Raw genomic sequence first — 16,525 nt, 5'->3', positions numbered from 1 at the left:
AACAAGATGTTAAGCCTCAGATATTGTGTTTGTGGAGGAGTGTCTGCTGTTATCTCCTGCCATGTAGGAGAGTGAAGTGCATGCCGATTACAGTGTACTTGATAGCCTAAATGAGGCTGCATGGAACTCTTTGTGCTTAATTTAATTCTTAATGGAGTAGTGGGGGCTACTTAGCCTGCAGAGCCTGATCTAGACTGTGAAGCATGCAAAGTGCAGCTAAAACAAGAGGTACTGCATCCTTCTCAGATGAGACCACGTAATTCACAATTAGTTGTTTGTCAGTAGTGACTGGCAATTTCAGAGTTACATATGCCCAACAAATACAAGGTATGTGGTGTATTTTATATAGGAGCTGGTATCACGTCACACATCAAGGGGATGGAGTTCCCCAGGCTGCTTGCCCAAGTCCTGTACGGAAAAGATTAAACAAATCAGATAAGGACAAGTTCGTATGAAAAAGCAGACATCCCAAACTGCTACTCATTTTTGAAAGCACAGGACTGGAACCGAACAGCATTCCCACAATAGGCTATATAATCCCATTTTATCCTCTCTCTCTCCAATACAGCTAGTATAAAAAATAGAAATACAAGCAGAAAATAACATACTGGATGGGTTTCTAGAGGCTGCTTCAACAGGAGATCTCCAAAAAGATCTTCACAGTACTTTGACATCTTGTACTGCTGATATTTGCTGGAAAATATGACACTGGTTAACTTTTAAGTGTGAAAAAAGAAATCATTACTACTCAGCAAAAGAGAGTAACATTAAAATAATTTAGGCATCCCAAATTATACACTGCCCACCTTCTCTCAACGGAATGCTATTATTTTACTGTAAATAAACCATCAATAAAAGCCTATGATCTAACACATATAAATTTAAATTAAAGACTAAGAAAGTAGATGAACTGAAAACCACACAGCTAATGGAATGTTCAAACATACTTCACAGCATTACCACAGATAAAAATATTGCCATTATTAAGCCAGCTACAGCTTGACCAAGATATTAAAGTATAGCCCCTTCCAAGTGAGATCCAACATATCTGCATGCCCCCATACCATTTTCAAATATACTGAAATTATACTATTTTTGAGCATATCATCTTTCTCATTCATTGCACTATTAAAAATGAAAAAGGAATACACTATATACCTGCAGTGATTTTCAAAGGAAAGAATGACAGGATACTCTGATGTAACAAATGCTGTTTCCTTAATGGCCTGAATTACGTCCTTTAAAATGTAACAACAGGATTCAAATTAGAACAGATCAAATTACAATCATAATGAAAGATGCATCTTTTTTGTCCTTCCTGTACTCCACTTGGAGAAACAAAGAGCTAAATCTCAAATGTAGCAAATGAAACCAGAACAGGAACAAAATGTATGCTCATTCTTCTCTACATCCCCCAACGATCCAGATTCAGTGCCCAACAGTGCTCACTGCACTTGCAGCAAAGACAGCTACTCCACTCACAACCCATCAGTGCTACCCCCAGATCTCCATCTAATCTTGCCCAGAAGGATTTCAACTCCAAGAGTAATTCCTACATCTCCAGGCTGCTTCCACAGCTAGAAACTTTGTAGGCACTGGAGGGAATTTTTATTCTGTTCTGCGGAGAGCTATGGGATGTTAAAAGACTGGGCAACAGATGAGAGCCTGCTTCCTGCAGGAAAGTGAAAAAGGTATGTATAACACAAAGCAGAAAAAAGCCTTAAGATTTGGGGACAATACCATATCAATGAGATGTGTTAGTCTGTTGCAAGGGAGTAGCAGCTGGGTGCAGAGAAGAGGACCTCCACCGATTCTTGTCCTGGGGGTTTATTTGGGCTTACTTTCAGACACAGTGGTGAGGCATTTACCTTAAAAAGAATATCTGTACACATTGCTTTTCCATGTGTTATTATTGGTTCTTGGTCTTCCCCTTTTCCATCCCAACAATCCAGTTCAACGCATCTAAAGACCCAAGAAAAACTGTATCAGTTTTCTTAGCGTTTCAGTACACACATGCTACTCAGAACAGTTTTGATCGGTGATGTCCAGGAACAGTAGCTACAAAGCAATTTTAGGCATAACACAATTCCTTTTAAGCTGTATCTGTGTAATTTCAGGCTGCTTTTATAAATATGGATATATTACCTTAAATACAGAATGTATGGGAGATTATATTCACATCTGAGCACCCTAGTATTCATTATTTATTTTCTTCCACGGTTAATTGTGACATGCTACAGTATGTCAAGAAATTAAACAGGAAATCATAAACTGGTTCTCATTTACACATAAACTGCTTAATTAAAAGACCCTCTCAAATTCTTCAGTTCTCATTTTGAGACCAATCTTCTGTCATCTTTATTACAACCTGTCTCCCATCTCCTGAAACCAATTCGTACATTAACTTGCAGTGTTTTTTGTGAGAAAAATAGTACATTAAATATGTATTTTGTCATTTACCACACTTTTTAATTTACACATTCAATTATGCAACTTATCACTAAGGGATATTACGTAGACTTAATTATTTAATTCACAAATGTTAAAGACTATTATCTACTGCTTCCAACCTGCATCCAGCCAAAAGCACTTGTCTGTACATCTCCACTGAAGACTTCCCACCAAACTGCCTGCCTGTTAAGTATGTATTGTGGGAGGAACTGATGAAATAGTGAGCCAAAGGATGGTCCATTTCTTGATACAACTCCAAACGGTCTAGGAAAACTGGGGCATTTTCATCTGACATCAAGTATCGGCAAAAACCATCACTTGATATGAGACCTGGGAGGAAGAAGAAAGCATGGGTTACTTACTGTTAGAAATTTATAACGGGCACAAACTCTATCAAAGCACGAGCCTCATCAGAAAGTTTTGTCTACACAAGCTCTTGCAAGCAAACAGAGGCTCCTTAGAATCACAGAATCAGTAAGCTTGGAAGGGACCTCTGGAGATCAGCTAGTCCAACCCCCATGCTCAGCAGGGTCACCTAGAGCAGGTTAGACAGGGTTGCGTCCAGGAGGGTCTTGAAGATCTCCAGAGAAGGAGACTCCACAACCTCTCTGGGCAACCTGTGCCAGTGCTCCGTCACTCTCACAGGGAAGAAATTCCCCTCCACGGTCAGGTGGAGTTTCCTGAGGTTTGATTTCTGCCCATTGCCTCTTGTCCTGTCACACGGGACAACTGAAAACAGTTTGTCTCTGTCCCCCTGACACCCTCCCTTCAGRTACTTATAYGCAYTGATAAGATCCCCCCCAAAATCTTCTCTTCCCCAGGCTAAACAGGCCCAGCTCTCGCAGCCATTCCTCATAGGGCAGGTGCTCCAGCTCTCTCATCATCATCTTAGCCCTACACTGGACTTCTCCAGTAGCTCCATGCCTCTCTTGCAGTGGGCAGCACAGAACTGGACACAGTACTTGAGATGAGGCCTCAGCAGGGCTGAGGAGAGGGGCAGGATCACCYCCCTCSACCTGCTGGCAACACTCTTCCTAATGCACCCCAGGAGACCATTGGCCTTCTTGGCCACAAGGGCACATTGCTGGCTCATGGTCAACTTGTCATCCAACGGCACTCCCAGGCCCTTCTCTGCAGAGCTGCTCTCCAGAAGGTCAGCCCCCAGCCTGTCCTGGTGCCTAGGGTTATTTTCCCTAGGTGCAGGACCCTGCACTTGCCCTTGTTGAACCTCAGGAGGTTCCTCTCCGCCCAGCTCTCCAGCCTGTCCAGGTCTCTCTGAATGGCAGCACAGCCCTCWGGTGTGTCAGCCACTCCTCCCAGCCTGGTATCATCAGCAAACTTGCTGAGGAGGCACTCTGTCCCCTCATCCAAGTCGCTGATGAAGAAGTTGAACAGGATGGTACACAGTCCTGAGTCCTGGTGGGGGATCCTCAATCCACCTCACTGTCTGCTCGTCTAACCCACGCTTCCTGAGCTTGTCTAGGAGGATGTTACGGGAGACAGTGTCAAAAGCCTTGCTGAAGTCAAGGTACACAATGTCCACTGCTCTGCCCTCATCCACCCAGCCAGTCATTCCATCCTTTCATCCAGGTCATTGATGAAAAAGTTGAACAGGATGGGAGCCAGTCCTGAGCCCTGGGGGACACTACTAGCCACAGGCCTCCAACTAGACTCCACATCACTGACGACAGGAGTGACATTAGCTTTCTTGCAGTCCTCAGGCACCTCTCCAGTTCTCCAGAACCTTTCAAAGATGATGGAGAGCAGCCTGGCAACAACATCTGCCAGCTCCCTCAGTACCTGGGGGTGCATCCCACCCAGGCCCATGGATTTGTGGATGTCAAGCTTGCCCAGAAGGTCTCTAATCCTATCCTCCTCAACCAAAGGAAAGTTTTCCTTTCTCTGGACTTTCTCCCTCACGTCCAGGCTCTGGGATTCTTGAGGGCTGCCCTTAGCAGTGAAGACTGAAGCAAAGGTGGCATTCAGTATCTCTGTCTTCTCTGTATCATTTGCCACCAGGGCCCCCACCCCATTCAGTAGTGGGCCCACATTTTCCCCAGTCCTTCTCTCACTCCTTCTTCTAGTACTCTAAGCTAAACAGCAACTGCACCACTGGTGAAATATCTGCTACTGTGTTCCCAGAAAATCAGAACAGTTCTATCAGAAAAAGATAGGGTTCCATCTAGCTCAATATCCTGTCTCCAGCATTTATCAATAGTACACCTAAGGCATCAAGAGCATGCGAGTAAGGCAAATACGTAGTAACATACTCTCAGAATACTCCAACAGTTTCAGACTCTTAGACTTTGCAAGCAAGAAATTGTGAGTTTGCACTTAATAGTCTAACATGGGAATTCTTCCCTTCTGGACAATACTTAGTCCTGAGCTGACTGTGGATGTACATCAGATGGATTGCATCCATCATTGCTGGATGTACATCAGCTTGCAGCATGCATGGAGATTGTTCTCTGCTGGCAAAAACAAGTGAAGACTTACTTGAAGACACTCAATGTGTTCATTTGCAAAGCATGGAAAATCTAAGATACTTCCAAGTTTGTATTTTGAAATACTTGCAGTAGTTTATTCCATTACAAAGAAGAGCAAGCCATTTTGTATATGAGGATGGAACAGTACATTAACTCGGGATGGAATTTGCGATATCTCTTACTTCCCTGTTACATGCTTCATAAAGTGTTAAAAATGTCAAGGGACAAATTTCAATGGAAAAAAAGGTAAGATAATCACTATCAGTACTGCAATCTCACTTTTTAAAGTGGCTAAGATGCTAAAAAAGGATGGTAGATGGGGAAGAAGGGTTTACTCACAGAAAGTCATAGCAAAGAATAATTATCTGACACTAATTTGGAAACTGCATTCCCTAAAGTCAAATACGGACACTCAGCTATTTCTAAGGCACAGGTCACAGCATTCTCAATTTTATTTTGTTTAAAACCACCTTTTGCCTTATAAAGAAAACTCCTATAATTCTGCTTTTTATTTTGCTGATAACCTTCTGAAAAATCCTGTAGTGGAGCTGAAGCTTTCTGTGATTTGTGTCAGCCAAAGGTGAACCGTTCTGGAAAGTCCTATTCAGATCCTCTCAGCTGCTTCTGAGTTTTGGAAGATGGTGAAAAAGGGGGGAAAATGGAATTTCCAGCTTTACAAGTGTTTTTATTTCTTTAATCACTGAGAACTTAAAAGTGGCAGCACAAAATGGCTCTCAGATGATATGCAGCGAATCTAGTGGAAAAAAGGCACAGTTGGGCAGGCATTCCGGGCAAACASTGGTTGTGGTCTGTAGTCTTCTTGCCCAGAGAAAGCATAACATTTTGCAACATACCCATGTAAAACACCCTGTTGTAAGCTAGGCTGCTGCCTGCACGTAGTATACGGATCAAAATATAAGAAGGCTAAATGAATATCCATTGAAGAGGGTAACATTTTTTACAACACCTAAACAGCTTTACAGTCAGCCACATGCATGAGGCCCTGATGGCAGGAGTCCTCACATTGTTTTCCATCACTCAAGGCCAGACTTGTGCTAGCCTTTCCCATTTGGTATTAGGCAGCTGTTTCTATGTATCAGGACAGCTGTCTGAATGGTCACACCCTAACCTTGATCAGGGAAAAATGAAAAATCACTGATTCTGAGGGGGAGATATTTCTCTGCAAATCAGGTTCCCGATCCAGTTTCCTGCGTGGCCAAACAAGTGCCCATTGACCACAGGGACCATAAGCTTCTTTTTTAGAAGTCAGATGTTTCAGAACATTTTGCCCAAATGCTTAAAGATTAGTGATATTAAATTTCCTTCCATTTGTTTACCTTTACTCCTCAAGTCTTCATCTGGCTCATATGTCTCAATTATCTGCATGGCTCTTTTTGTATCATAGAACGGAAATAAAATTTCATTCAGCCGAGGATCTCGCTGATGCTATGGTTAGAAAACAACAGAATTCAGCAAAACAATGTAGTACACAGCTATCATCCAAGAGCATTTCATTACTGCAGATGAGAGAGAAAGAAAGAAGTGGACATTTAAAAACAAAACAAAACAAAACTAAACTAAAACTTACAGAATATCCAATGGTAGCTTTAGCATTAGATAGAAAATAAACCTTACTTATCTTTCATAAGAAACTTAGGCAGTTTGATTCTAGAAATATTTCATAAGAGTCCAGTGTAATCGTAAACTGGCCTTACTGTTGCTTGTTCATGAAAATAATGACTGCACGTGGTACACGTGTCAATGAAATGTTGAAAAAAATAGCTAAACTTTCTTCTTTGTAAATTCTCCCTGTTCTTCCCAATCATTTTTTTTAGATCATATAAACTGATAGACTTGACCGATGGCACTGTAATCAMCTCTGCAAAGATACATCACTTCTGCAACATCTACAGCTAAAGTAAAAATTAGAAGCAAAACAAAGCTATACTATAAATACAGAATTTGAAACCTGTTTTTAGAAATGTGCAACTACTGATTATTTGTGAATTATATAAATATTGTTCATCAACTATTTAAAAATCAGCCTAGGTTCTTAGAAGAAATATGTAAAACTTAAGAAACTTCACAGTATCATCTCTTCCATTCACAATAATTTATGATATTGTGATTTCACAATATATGTAATATTTAGGTATCTCAGATACAATTTAGCAATGATTTTTAATACACTGCTAAAATTCAGAGTTTTTAAGGTTTCATTTTAGTGTTTGCTATGTAATACTTGGGTTTTTTCCATTCCAGTTTAGAGCTGCACACTGTGTGCCTGATTCTCCATTAAAAAAATTAAAAACAAAATTGAACTGAGTAGTGGCATGTAAGCAGATGCAATAAAATGTAAATAAATAAATATGACTGTGAAAACACTCTTTTACCCCAGTAGGTGCAAAGTTTTCAAGCTGTAGTTTAAGCAGAATTCAGAAATGGAACAGGTCACCCCCATAATGGTGATCAATAATTTGGAGTGGACAGGATGGTATTCATACGGCTTGGCACAGCACTACCAGCATTTGCTGCAATTTCTTATGTGTAAACACTTTGACTTCTATTTGTTTGTTTGTTTTACAAGAAAAGCAATATCCAATTGAAAATAAGCAACTTCATCTGTTTTCTTCCAATCAATATATTGGTGTCTGTTCTTGATTCATTTCAAGAAATTACAGCCAATGCCAATACAGTCATGCAAATAAGGAGGGATCTTTCAAGGAATGCCACGGACAGTCTGCAGCATCTGAAGTATAGCAATTACATTCACTACAGATTAGCTATCTGAATATGTAAGTAAAACTCAGATGAAATATGAAATGAAAGCAGCTGGATGCAGGACATAACTTGCTAAGCACCACACAACAGCAATACAACACTTGCATGCAACAATACAACCTATTGTGCCAAATGACAAGCTATATACCATTAGTGAAAATACACCACCTCAAACACTTTTAAGAAAAAGGAAGGAAGGTTCTTACTAAAGAGAGCTCTTCCCCACTCTTTCTTCTACAGATAATTGTAAGAAAACAGAAGAAAATAAATGGGATAAAGCAAAAAGTCTCCTTGTGAGAAACTGTCTCAGAATTATCGTAGGGAGCTAAGAGCAAAACAGTCTTCTTAATTATTACTATTTTTTTCATCTTAACAAAAGTTTGTCTTCGTGTTTAGTTTAAAAAATAAATCAAATTTGACAAGGTATGACTTAAAAAAAAAAACCCACAAAAATATTCAGAACCATCTCTTGAGGAAATGTTCTGCCCTCCTGAATTTGTTAACTCAGGAAAGTTGTAACACAAAAGCTAACCAATACTAAAAGCATGAAGTTTCACTCAGAAGACAACATGCCCCAGGACTAATCATTTATGTCCAGTGTAGCTGCTTTTGCTTGTTCTAGTTACTATATTAGAAGGACACCCTTCCACTAGACCTTCTTAACCATATGAGGGTGAACCATCTAAAAGCAAGGACAGAAAGAATGCCTGGTTGATTTGCATTCTCCCTGTGCAACGATAGGAATGGTCTCCTTTTGTGGAAATGCAAAGAGAGGGAGAGAGAGAACACAGAAGGATGTCCTCATATCTCCTTCCAGGAGAAGGGAGGAGTTCTGGTCAGACTACTGAACTTCTACTTTAACAGTTGTTTGGCTTAAAATTTATTGCTGCAAATGAATGGCAGAAGCGAATCTCAATAGCAGTGCTCTCATTTGTTTTTCTATTATTTTTCTTTTTTCTTAAAATTGGAGTTTAAAAGAGAAGACCTAAGACAAACACTCAATGCTTGATAATAATTATATTTCTAAAAACTTCTCAGATGCTTTAACATTGATATACAATGAAATCAGCTGTCAGCCAGCAGCATTTAAAACTCACAGAGAGATAGCAGTTTGCCTGAGAAAACTCCAGGGAAACATTTCACTTTCCAGTCATACCAAAAACATATCCTCATATTTCCTTAAAAACCCATAAAACTAACAGCTTCTGCAGCACGCCTTGGAGGTTACTGAATTCAAAATAATTTAGGTTGAAGGTTCTCATGAAGAACTGCCCTGTCAAGCAACTCCCTTCTCCTATATAACAATAAAAATCTTTTAATATTTTTCAACATTAAACATCACTGCTAATTGAAGTGTTGGCCAGATGTCAAGGGGATAAAAATGGTCATATCAGGAGAGAGACTCTAGGTCATTTTGTGCCTTCGAATTCATGACCAAAACCCTAAACTCTACTTCAAAACCAAGAATCTTCCAGATTACAGCCAAAGGCATGGGTTTCAGGTCATCAGAGCAAGTGTTTCACTCTATGAAACCATTTGACTATTTTTTTCCAGCTTCAGTTGCCAACTAAAGAGCCAACTATAMGATTTCTATTTGAAAAACTTGCCATGTCTATAGGATGTAGAGAACAAGATCTTCAATCTTGCTCATAAAATATGAAATTTCTAATTCTGACAAACAACCGCTAAAACCATACAAAATAGAGAGYATAGCACTTAAACTTTAGGTTTTTGTTGAAGTGGAGATACCAGGAAGTTCCTGCAATTGCTAGCACTTCAAAAGTGTTAGCTTCCAGAAAATACAGTTTAAACTAGAATAATCATATAAATCAAATTTAAAATAAAGCTGAAATTGTAGTTTACTGAAAAATTCAACTCATGATTAACACACACARAAAGAAAACAACCCAGAAACAAATATAGGACAAAGTGAGTGCAGGGTTTTATATTTCAAGCAGTGAAGTCTATCACTACAGGTCAGCTTGGGGCTGAAGTACTTTAAAGGGATCACTTACAATTTAAACAACAGTTTAACCCTTTCTTCTTCTCAATGCAGGAGCAAGAATGATGTATCTTAACTAGRATCCTGAGTCCTGCAAATATCTAGACACCAAACTTTGTAAATAACTACAATGAAAGAACATCTCACAGTAGTGATATTAAGCATGTGCTTAAATTTGGCATAGAGGGAACTAGGTTGATGGCAACTGAGGCCTCAAGTATGTAATCATTACAGATGAAATGGTTTATCTTCTCACTTTTCTTTTTGAATACTCTTTCTACATGCAGCTCAGTTTTCATGAAGAATAAGGCATACACATTCCTTACTTAAAAAAAAAAAAAAGGCAAGGGGAAATTACTGCTTAAATCTTCATATAGTAGTATCAAAAATACATTAAATACATAAAATAGATTTATAAACAGTAAAAAATTTTAGACTGAGAGATTTTTGGTAAATGCACCTGGTCCCTAAAAGCTCATACACAGAAGTAAAACAATTCTCCACATCCCAGATGACAAGAAACTATTGGTACGTTCTGTCAAATTCACAGAGTGTTGTTGCAGTTCTGAATGAATCAGTCTTCTGTAACTTACTGCGCTTTAGGAGTAGGATAGAACACCATTGTTCATTGAAATATTTCTCACATTCATKATATTGTTAAGAAATAGTAAATATTCTTAATAACAAATGGATTTTGGAAATACAGCAGCAAAAATATTTCCTTTTATTTAACACTTCTTATAGTAATTCAAAAATTATAGACAAGCTCCTAAAATAGCCTCTCAATCCTTAGACTGGTAATAGACGGAGGAAAAAAAAGAAAAAAAAAGGAGCGAAGAATAAAATCACTGTTTATAAAAGCCTACCTCTTTTTTTCTATTATTCCGAAGGATTAGCAGCTATATTTATCAGTGGTCTACAGGTAAAATATATTGCTTATAATAAAATACTGGAAGTATTTTAGCTGAAACTGCACAGAATATAACAGTATAAAATATATAAAACATACGTAACACACAACATAACACAAACACAAGTATTAACAGATGCAATCCGCAAAGCCAACACATAGAAAGCACAAGAACATAGAAGATTGGAGCTGATTTTTGCACCTGGATGTTACCACAATGGAAAGATCAGCAGATCAGAAGCATAGCAAATAATGGCATGATACATGCAATGGAAAGACTGGAAGAAGCAAGCCACTGCAGACAGACTTGTATGGTAGTTAATGTATGAAAAAGCTTACTTCATTTAGAAAGCTCACTAATTGGTCTACCGTTAAATAATCAGTTTTGTCTCCATTGCTGAAAAGAAATTTATTAGAGAATGTAAGTTTTCATATATGATGCTACAGTAGGTATGATTTACATGTTGACATTGTTGATACTTTTAAAACCTTCTACTCTTCTACCTGAAGTGGCTCAATATCTCCAAATTAACAGTCACAGAATACATACTAACTATCTATGCTAGGTACAGTGCATCTCCCATATTTGGCAAAACTTAGCAGATATTACTTCATAAAACAACATGTAAGTCTTCCAGCTGAGAATAATTTGAATGAAGAAACTTTTAGACCATCAGATTTCTTACTTAATTTAGTTAGTTCACACACTGCATTAATCACCTAAAAGGAGCAAGTTAAAATTACAGTAGTTAGTAAAGCCAATGCAAATAAAATAAAATAAAAGAGTTCCAGGTGCTTCTTTTAACTCATGTAAAAGTTACCATAAAATATACAGTGAACTTTTACATTAACAATCTTAGAGGGAAGGATGGGGAAAACATAGGCTTGAGTTTGTCTAAAATACTGCTGATAACACTAGGATTCAAAGACAGTCTTTACAGTGCTCTGTCACTTTTAGATACAGACTAAAACTACAGTAAAATAAGTTTAAAATGAGATTATATTAAATTTAAACTTACATCTTTCTATAGAGTTCCTCTATGTCAGTTCGGGGACATATCTTTTGGGTAAGCTCATAAAATTTCTCATAAGTAAATGCTGCAGGCTCAATTTCATCATTCTGCAACAAAATGCAAAGGCAGATTATCCAGCAGAGGACTCTTTACATATTCTTATCAGTGCATAAGCATAGCTTACATTAAAGAAAGCAAATGAGAATTATTTTAGTGCTTCACCTAACGTACACGGTTTCATTTGTAWTTTCTGAAAACAGTTCTCAACTCGTCTTTATCACAGATCTGTTTGGCGTGCTTATATTCTGACCTCACACTAACACTAATTCTACATAAACACAGAACTGGAACACAGTCTTTATTTTTCTCCTTAGGCTTAAGAAAAAGTCCAAGATGAACTTCAAGATATTTATCCTGAAGTCAAGGAACATTAGGAAAAAGTCCCAGGTTTGGTACAAAGGTTTTAACTAGTAAAGCCACTCCAGCACAGCGGTGTGTAAAATCTCCGCGAGGGAGGGAGGATGCGGGGCTCTAACGCGCTCAGTGCTGTGTCCTTCTTTGGCTGAGCAAGGCGAGCGCTGCAGGAGGGAGGGAAGATTTCACCTCGGCTGCCAGGAACCGAGGCAGCCCTGCCACGGGGGATTCGCGCTTCTCTGTGCCCCCTCTCCCTGGCCGGAGACGGCGGACGGACGCCGAGCCTGCAGGGCTGCCCCTCGCCAGCCTCGCTAGGCGCCCGCTGCAGGCCCGGAGTCTCCGAAAACAAGGCAGGGAGACTTGGCAGGGCGCACGGGCGAGGAAGCAGGCTGCAGCTGGCGGCCAGTCGTCCCCTCTGCGGGGCTGCGGGCAGGGCGGCTGCCGCCAGCGCTGGCAGAACGCCGGCGCGCAGGGCAGAAGGGGCAGGAAGGGCAACCGGGGCCCAGAACGCGACAGAGAAAAGGCTAAATGCGTAATCTACATCGATATATTTTGCATAAACACATGAGGGGGCAGGCTGTTACAGAAAAGAAGCCTGATGCGAGAAGTTTAAGGACCACTGATGTCACACATTTAATTACACTTTGCTTTTGTCTTTGTGTGACTCTTATCACAGCCACAAATGTGAACAATTCATCAATTTCTTAAGACATAAAAAAAATATTCAAAACTGCTAAATACCTTTCCACTGGGAAGACCTAATTCCTTAAGTGCCTGAAAGATCACTTTTTCTGTTTTACCTGATGCAAAGGTTCTGGTAATGCTAAAACAAAAAAGAGTAGGRGAAAAAAAGGAAAAATGTTAGTCATTTTCTGAACAATCAGCTCTTTCTCTCTCTGCCAACATTTTCCTCTGGCTTCAATGGATGAATGTAAGCACCTTCCAAGTAATCGTGCAGTCGACAACGTGCTCTAAGTTTCACGGAGCAGAAATGCCCTGCCTCCAAGCTACCTGTTASAAAATAAATCAAAATAACGAACTGCAAAAAGAACAAAAGGGGTTTTTATCAATATTCTGGGATACAGAACTGTGCAAAGCATTCTTCTTTTGGCTCTTGCCACGCGACTACATGCACAGATAAATGACCGTGTTTAAAGAGCAGCATATTCTCCAAGTAAGGAGGCTCAYGTCTGCACACATTGCCGGTTGTGGGGACTCCCCTTCCTTTCCGAGCACTGACCTGTTCCTCTCAGACGGCCACGCGTAACGTAGGCCTGAACCATCCCCAATAGCACCTTCCCTCCTCTTTCCTTTTCAAGCCCTCTCTGCTAAAGAGAAACTCCCAGCTGGACATCAAATCTCCTTCCTTGCTCTCTCACCGGCTGCAGCACACTCCTCCCTTTGAATGCTCCCTCATCTTATACCCCACAAATAAGCCTGTTACAGAAATATTGTGCACAACTTGTTTTAAGCAGGTCTCCACTCTCACTGAAATATTTCCCAATTCTTGTGATTAATATGCACTTGCTTCTGTAAAACAGGCGGGATTCACCATGCATGAGACTGACAAGGTTTCACTTGACAGGAAACAAATCCAATTAAAGCTTTAATACTGGGTATGACTAATGCGAAAACTTTTGGTCGATTTCTGTTTCCACTTGAATAACCTCTAACTTGGAAGAGTAGATCCAAACTTAAGAGCTCTCCTTCCATCTTTCTACGGTTTAACCCAAAATGATGAGTCCCATAAGTGCTCTATTTTGGCAACTCAACTCTGGCTACTCTGGACAGGAAAATTGCACTCTGTATGCTTACCTATTTCTAACTCTGTCAGAGGCTGCACATTGGGAGACACTCCGCAGTCGTGGCCTGATGAGAATATGTTGCTCTTTACCATCAAATGAAACAAGCAGTTGCTGAGACTTTCTGTTAACCTCATGCACACTGAATAATTTCATAAAGTGAAAGATGTGAAAGAAACTGTTGCTTTTATTTGTTGCCACAGCAATKCAGAGTTGTTTGACTCTCCAAAAACACTCCAAGTCTCTTGCCTAAATATTTTCATACTAATAAAGTGAATATTAAGAACCAAAAGATCTAAATGATAAAATAATATTTTAACAAAACTTGGCCAATTTTTTTATTGGGTTCTTAAAACATTTAGAYTTCTACTTAAGCACCTAAATAAATTGTTTGATTTTCCAAGTTGATAAGTACTAAGACGTTTTCGATAAAATGTAGACTGAGGAGTTTAACTTTAGGCACCTGCTGTTTTTTCAAAAATTTCACAACCTATTTTTMTACTTATTCTGAGACACAGAATAATGCTAGCTAGATTTACAATACATCCTCAACCCTCTAAAAATTCTATGCCTGTTCTAATGAATTGGCTCCCAGTAGTAAATGTCATGTCAAACACGTGTAATATTGGCATAAGCAATTAATCAGAAACTGTGAGCCAAGATTCCACGGCTGCAGAAAACTTATTTKTGATGCCAAATTCTCTTTTATTTCACCAAAGATGACAGCAAACATAGTAATAATTTGTAATGACAGTAGCAGCCTAGAAAAAGATTGCATGAATCAAAGAATTCAGCACAACACTTTCATTTTGCTAGGGATATTGTAAAAAATCCTACTTTTTCTTCTACCAGAAGAGGATGCATCCTAGCAGAYTTACATTCATCTCATTGTAATGCCATGGAAGAAAACTGTTACTTCTAAAAAAAAAAAAAGCAAGTTACTGGTCGACAAATACCTACAAGTGTTTAATCCTCCTGTTCTACAGTTATTTTGATTTTTTTTTGCAGTGTCAATTACATTTTCATTAATAAATTTTTAAAACACCTCCATAATCTGGTCTGAAGGGAATAAATCTATCACGCTTGTTGATGGCTGAAATGACTTGGTTGCAACTCCAAAGCTTTACCAATTTCAAGTCATTACTTCAAAAATCAAACCAACACAAACTGTTCAAAACAATTGTTCAAAACAATCTTTTATCTTGGCTACACTGATTTTATCAGTTTGGCTAGAACTGCAAGTACCACTGCCTAAACTCTACAAGAAATTCTCTGAAACTATGATTTCTAGCCATCATGAAACTGCAGACTGAAATTTCTTCCAAGTCGTTTGGAATAATCGATATTAAATACATTTACTAACAAAAAGTATAGTTTCAAATTAATTAATTCAGTGTAAAATAGAATTAATCCTCATTTATCATAGTTTTGCTTTTGTTGATATGCTTATAGGAAGAATCTAAATTAGTTTAAATCCTTATAAATATAGTCACACAAAGGGGGAGGCATGGGAGGAGGAGTAGGAAGATTTCCCAAATCAACAACTGGCTACACCACTRGTGTTGGCAACAGGGTTTTGGGTTCTATGACCATGGAACATGGTTTGAAGACCAACAACTGGTGCAGAGAGATGGGATTCACCTCACCAAGCGGGGCATGTTTGCCTTTGCCAACAGGTTGGCCAGCCTAGGAAAGAGGGCTTTAAACTAGGTAGGAGGGGGGAAGGCAGGTGTCATACAGACAGGGTAGACAACAAAACACAAGTTGGTTTGGGGAGTCTCCAATGGGTGCACACACCTGGGAATGTGTGTTTGGGATATGGCTATGGGAGACCCCCCCTACACCCTCCCTGGGAAACCTGCAGGCATGACCACCTCTCTGAAAGGCCTGTACACCAACGCACGCAGCACGGGGAACAAACAGGAGGAGCTGGAGATCTGTGCGCGATCGCAGGGCCATGATCTCATTGCAAYCACAGAGACATGGTGGGATAGCTCTCATGACTKGAATRCTGCCATGGATGGCTCTGTGCTTTTTAGGAAAGACAGGCCAGGGAGGCGAGGTGGTGGAGTTGCTCTTTATGTGAGAGAGCAACWRGAATGCATCGAGCTTTGCCTGGAGTGGAGGAGGAGGAGGCAGTCGAGAGCWTAYGGGTAAAGRTCAAAGGGCAGGCTAACACRGGGGACACTGCTGYKGGTGTCTACTACAGGAAGAGAAAGTTGATGAGGCCTTCTATAGGCAGCTGTAAGTAGCCTCATTGTCACAGGCCTTGGTTCTCGTGGGGGACTTTAACCACCCTGATATCTGCTGGAAGGACTACACAGCAAGGCACAAGCAGTCCAGGAGGCTCCCGCAATGCATTGATGATAACTTCTTGTCACAAATGGTGGAGAAGCCTACGAGGAAGGGCATCCGGCTGGACCTTGTCCTTACCAACAGAGATGGATGGGTTGGAGATGTGAAGGTTGGGGGAAGCCTTGGCTGCAGTGACCACGAGATGGTGGAGTTCAGGATCCTGCAGGAAAGAAGCAAGGCAACAAGCAGGACTGCAACCCTGGACTTCAGCAGAGCGGACTTTGGGCTCTTCAGAGACCTAATTGGAGGAATCTCATGGGTTAAGGCCCTAGAAGGAAGGGGGTCCAGGAGAGCTGGCTAGTATTCAAGCA

The 16,525-nt window shown here is 40.0% G+C and overlaps 1 protein-coding gene across 7 annotated transcripts in view; it reads right to left on the bottom strand.

Moving 5' to 3' along the window:
* PLCB4 (phospholipase C beta 4) overlaps positions 1–16,525 on the bottom strand; it is a 222,800-nt gene that overhangs the window by 62,585 nt on the left and 143,690 nt on the right. For 6 of the 7 annotated variants that reach the window (XM_085299169.1, XM_085299172.1, XM_085299171.1 and 3 more), the window contains 8 exons: positions 12,799–12,880; positions 11,650–11,750; positions 10,970–11,027; positions 6,275–6,383; positions 2,571–2,781; positions 1,869–1,962; positions 1,159–1,238; positions 609–693 (listed from right to left, as the gene is read on the bottom strand). In XM_085299169.1, the coding sequence (XP_085155295.1) occupies positions 609–693; positions 1,159–1,238; positions 1,869–1,962; positions 2,571–2,781; positions 6,275–6,383; positions 10,970–11,027; positions 11,650–11,750; positions 12,799–12,880 (820 nt within the window). The remainder of the gene's footprint in view (positions 1–608; positions 694–1,158; positions 1,239–1,868; positions 1,963–2,570; positions 2,782–6,274; positions 6,384–10,969; positions 11,028–11,649; positions 11,751–12,798; positions 12,881–16,525) is intronic. The other variant, XM_085299174.1, reaches the window with a different exon arrangement.

Source organism: Rhea americana, unplaced genomic scaffold (genome assembly GCF_003343005.1).
Source record: "Rhea americana isolate MKP2758 unplaced genomic scaffold, rheAme1 scaffold_146, whole genome shotgun sequence".
Classification (NCBI taxonomy): domain Eukaryota; kingdom Metazoa; phylum Chordata; class Aves; order Rheiformes; family Rheidae; genus Rhea; species Rhea americana.
The sequence above is the reverse complement of the archived record's forward strand: the minus strand, read 5'-3'. Positions and strand labels throughout refer to the sequence as shown.